The following is a 4,898-nucleotide window of genomic DNA, read 5'->3' as shown; positions in this document are numbered from 1 at the left end:
CATGTAAAATTCACATATCATGAATAAATGATTTATCGCAATCGTAACTTGAGTTCTGCAAATCGATTCTTATGGAGAATGAATATACTTCTTACCATGCAATTAAAATGTTAATCAAATAAGATGAATTGAAGAAAAAAAAAACATTGATTCAAAAATATAAGGCATTTTTAGTTTCCTTATTGGTATTAGATAATTGTTAAATTGATTAAAAAAATTATGAATTTACCTTGGCAGATTAAATTTTATCGATGGCTCATATTAGATCATACATTCATACAGTATTTAAAGTTATATATATATATATATATATATATATATATATATATATATATATATATATATATATATATATATATATATATATATATATATATATATATATATATATACACACACAACGTGAGTCTAATGTAACAAGAAAAAAAAATGAATGAATGAAAGTGAGAAAAAAATATTTTCTTTTTTGATATTTCCAAGTTTTAACGGAAGAAAATGGAAAGAATGAGAAGGATAACTTTCTCTCTTAACTTGGAAAGAATGGAATATAAATTTTATTTTGTTTCCACTTCTTTCCCGTCGCAAACACTGAAATAAAATTTTCTTTCATTTTATTTCATCTATTTTCTCTACTAATTTTCTTTAACTCTACATTTTTCGTAGATAAAGGAAAAACGGTAGCTAATTTGGTTGATGAATCAATAGAAGCTTTGCTAATTGTTCCTTAATTCCCTAAGATTCACAGGTTAAGAAGCCACCGTGGGAAGTCGGTTCTTATCTAATTGTACTCTCTATAGTGACCTAATAATGCATGCCGAACATTTTCAAGAAAATTATTGTTGTTTAGGACATGAAAAGGTTAAAAGGAATAAATAAGAATTCATTTTTAGGAGTACTGTCTTTGCGTTGTGGTCTACTGGTCTCTACATAATAGAAAGGAACAACATGGATATCCATAACGTGGAAGATCATGTAAACCCTTTCACAAACGTATCTTTTTTTGGCTTTTAGATAGTTGAAAACTACTTAACATAGAAGATTAATATAGCACACTAAAATCTTTTTCCTCTTTGATGAAAATGTCCAATTGCAAAATCAACAGGAATATTTTCCTTTTAAGGCTAGGGTGATATTAATCATGTATATTTTTTCATAAAAACATGTAAACAAATTCTAATATATTACTCAGTCCCATAAATGCAATTTTGAAGATTAATTTCTTATTGTCCACATAAAGTTTGTATAAAATTTTCCGTAAGGAAAATAACAATCAAAAACTTCTCGGACTTGTAGAAGAATAATTTCCTATATTCATCCTATTAAATAGCATTGCCTTGAATGCGAAATCCTTTAAATTTTATGCAATTCTAAAAAATATAAAATCGTTCTGTATATACATTTGAGATCTGTGCATGATCCATTTTCATTAAAGTGGAAGCTTTGTCAAATTGAAAACTTTGTATTCCTTCACCACATACTTGCAACAAAATTGGTAAGACATAAAAAGATGCTAGTACTACATTTAATATGTTTACAGGTTGTCCATCTATGGCAAAAAATCATATTCTGTGGACTAGGCCAGGTGTCAACTTCTGATTGGCATATACTTGTTTTTTCTCCTTAACTTTTCCTACATTGGTTGGAATCTGGAATTGTAGTACAAAAATGACACGGTTCAGTTCCCATTTGAAATGGACGGTTCATCTCAATGCAATTGACCCGGATAACCATAGTTTTGTGGTTTCTAAAATTTGTATGAATAGTATTTTTAGCTCACACCTTTAACTTTTTGTCCGTTAAATCCTATCATGTGCCTAAGATATAAGGGTAATTTGTTTTTTTGTTTTCAAATTTAATAGATATCGAGTTTTATAATTTTGTCTATAATGTGAAATTGACTATTTCATTTCGAATTTTGTAAAATATTTCCTTTGCCATTTTATTTTCTAGACTTTCGTATTTATCTTACGTAATATATATTTTTTGATTGCCGTTAATAACTATCATTTTTTAACTTAAAAAACTATTTTTATATGCTTATTTTTATATATATGTCGGTATAAATTCAAGATAGTCTACGTTTCGACATAAATTTAGAAATTTAATTCATTAATTTTTTTTAATTTTCATGCTTAATTTTATGTAAGCTTTCTTTCGTATGAGTCGGAAATAGTTTCTTACATCATGCCTCAAAGGGAATGCATTTCTTTTTCAACCAATGAGATTAGAGTTTCTTATTTGAAGACCTCCTTTCTCTTTAGATCGTGTCCGATTTCCTTTCTTGGTATGTTGATAGAATGTTCAAAAGAAGATTAGGGTTTGTGTCTGAGCTGATATAAAGGTTTCGAGACATAGTAATGAGCCCATATTTTCGTATGATATCTGGTTCCTAATGGCCAAAAGTTAAAACCATAAATAGGTTCGTTTCCGTTTTTTGTTTCTTCGAATTTAACTATTTTTAGCATTTAAAACCAATGCGTCAATTTTGGTAAATATTACGAGTTTTTGTTTTAATTCCAATATCAATGAAGCAAATTTCACAACTATAAGACCCACACCCCCTACTATTAGGTGTCTTTTATAATCACAACTTTGTGAGGCATCTTTGTTGGAGAAAGATGGCCAAGTAACATTCGAAGGTTTAAACTTGTGTTACGTTCACAAAGTGATTCTAACTCAAATAATACATCTTTTTCATAAGTGAGTACGAATTTGTTCCTATCTCTAAAGTCTTACTTAACATCCTTTAATGTTTTTTATACTTTCTAAAAAATTTTGCTTTGCATTACTTGCATTCCAACGCCAGTATTCATCATGACATGAAGCCACAAGACATCTTGGTATGTTCTGGGGGTGTTGTTAAGGTAGATGTTTATAGATGTTCTTGGTATGCCATCGGTCTTGAGAGGTAGCAAGAAGAACAAATAATAAATTTTTGATAATGGTAGGAGTGAATAAAATATTTTTTTAAGGCATAAGAACGAGATGGGGTGTGGTGCATGGTATGGCCTGACCCATGAATTGGTAGACTGGACCCGTTACCGACAAAAATGGAGTTTATAGGTGAAGTAGACATGGGATTGGAGATTTTACGTGGGTCTGGTGTAAGGTGTGTTGAGGCACCAGAGTCCATATACCAAGCTGGATCATGTGAGTTGAGATTGACCTGTTGCATTGTCTAGGCTAAGTCAAAGGGGCAGTAGTCTGAGTAACCGGAAAAAGATGGATTAGGGGCTGCCATGGAGGCTGAGAGAGACTGTAACGGAGGCTGCCATGGAGGCTGAGAAGGATTGTTTGTCCCAAACGTATGATTGGCCCAACCAGGTGGGTTTAATCCATGTGATGGGTATGGTGATGGTGGCGGGTTCCAGGTTTGTTGATTCCATTGGTTCCAAGGCTACTGTCCGCGACCTCGGCCCCTAAAATTCCGGCCACGACCCTGGCCATTTGCACCGCGTCCATGAACATTATGTTGCTGCTGTCGAGCGCCCAGATAGTTGTGGTAGTTGGAGGCTTGACTGCGATTTCCTTGAGCCCCTGTGGAGTTTCCTGGATAGTTGTGGGATTGACTGCCATTCTGTTGTGGCGGTCCGGGTGCAGCGAGGACAGTGTGCGTCTGGTTTTGTCGGGCGTTTTGCCTATGTTGCTCTAACTGCAACATGCTACATGTTGTCTCCCATGAGGGAGAACTTTGATTAATGTATGCCCCTACAACATCAAATTCTGGTGGTAATCCCCGAACCATTTGCAGAACGAGCCTGGATTCGGTGACCGGATTGTCAACATCTCCAAGTTGACCTGCTAAATCTTTGAGTTTCTGGCAGTAGTCTTCCATTGATGAACATACTCCAAGAGTGAGATTGGAGAATTCTTGTTCGAGAGCTGCAGCACGTGAACCTTTGTTGTTGAGAAAGTTAGACTTCAATTTGTTCCAAGCAGCTTGAGCCGTGGTGTCATTCTCCAAGATTCGGACCATTAGTTCATCAGACAGGGTGCTATAGATCCATTGTAAGACCAAGGAATCGATCTCCACCCACTGCTTATAAGAAGGATCGGTCTCTGCTGGTGGAGGAGTATCATCAATGTGATTAAGTACCTTGTAGGCTTTGGCATGGAGTCGGAACAACTTAGTCCATGAGGAATAGGTAACTTTGGTGCCATCCAAGGTTCGAATCTTTGTCTGAATATTAGTTACAGTGTACGCAGGATGCAAGGCCGTGGCCTTTAACTCACCTGATCCAGAATCGTCTTTCGTCATGGAGAATAGAGATAGCAATGGAAGATTAACAAAACCGTAGCTTTGATTGATAGAGGTAGGCGTTGTATGATTTTAGGGTTCGTTGTTTATGGCTCTGATACCATAACAGAAGTTCTGGTCAAAGAATCGATGTGCCTTCAATAGAATCACAATCCCCTATATATATGGATAAATACAAATAATACAGCTACCGAATATGTAGATAAAATAGGAAAGGATATTTAACAATCCTAATTAAATATATACATATCCTATATCTATTTAATCGGCTAATAGTTTGGAAACTCGGCAATATCTTTCTTAATAACAATTTTTAAGCCCTAACAATTGGCTATGGCTAAAATTACAATTTGTTTTAGCCATAATCATTCTCCCTTTTCATATGAAACCGCTTTGTATTTTGGGTTTACACGAAAAATGTACACAAATACGGTTATCTTACCATCAATTTAACGTGCAACTATGAACTATCCTTATTACAAAATTTTATTACTTGTATATGCAAAAAATGATGTCCTATTTGGGAAATAAAAGTAAAAAATAAATAAATAAATATGCTTTAGCAGAAAAGAAAATTAAAATATTATGTGATATAAAAAAATTAAGAATATGAAATGAAAGTAATATATTATATTAGACA

The 4,898-nt window shown here is 33.6% G+C and overlaps 1 protein-coding gene across 1 annotated transcript; it reads right to left on the bottom strand.

Annotated features, from left to right (window-relative positions):
* Positions 1-3,397: 3,397 nt before the first annotated feature.
* Positions 3,398-4,258, bottom strand: LOC111910477 (uncharacterized). The gene has a single exon (XM_023906311.1). The coding sequence runs from the start codon at positions 4,256-4,258 to the stop codon at positions 3,398-3,400; it is 861 nt and encodes a 286-aa protein (XP_023762079.1).
* Between the last annotated feature and the right edge of the window lie 640 nt (positions 4,259-4,898).

The sequence above is a fragment of the Lactuca sativa genome, chromosome 1 (genome assembly GCF_002870075.4).
Source record: "Lactuca sativa cultivar Salinas chromosome 1, Lsat_Salinas_v11, whole genome shotgun sequence".
NCBI classification, from domain to species: domain Eukaryota; kingdom Viridiplantae; phylum Streptophyta; class Magnoliopsida; order Asterales; family Asteraceae; genus Lactuca; species Lactuca sativa.
The sequence above is the reverse complement of the archived record's forward strand: the minus strand, read 5'-3'. Positions and strand labels throughout refer to the sequence as shown.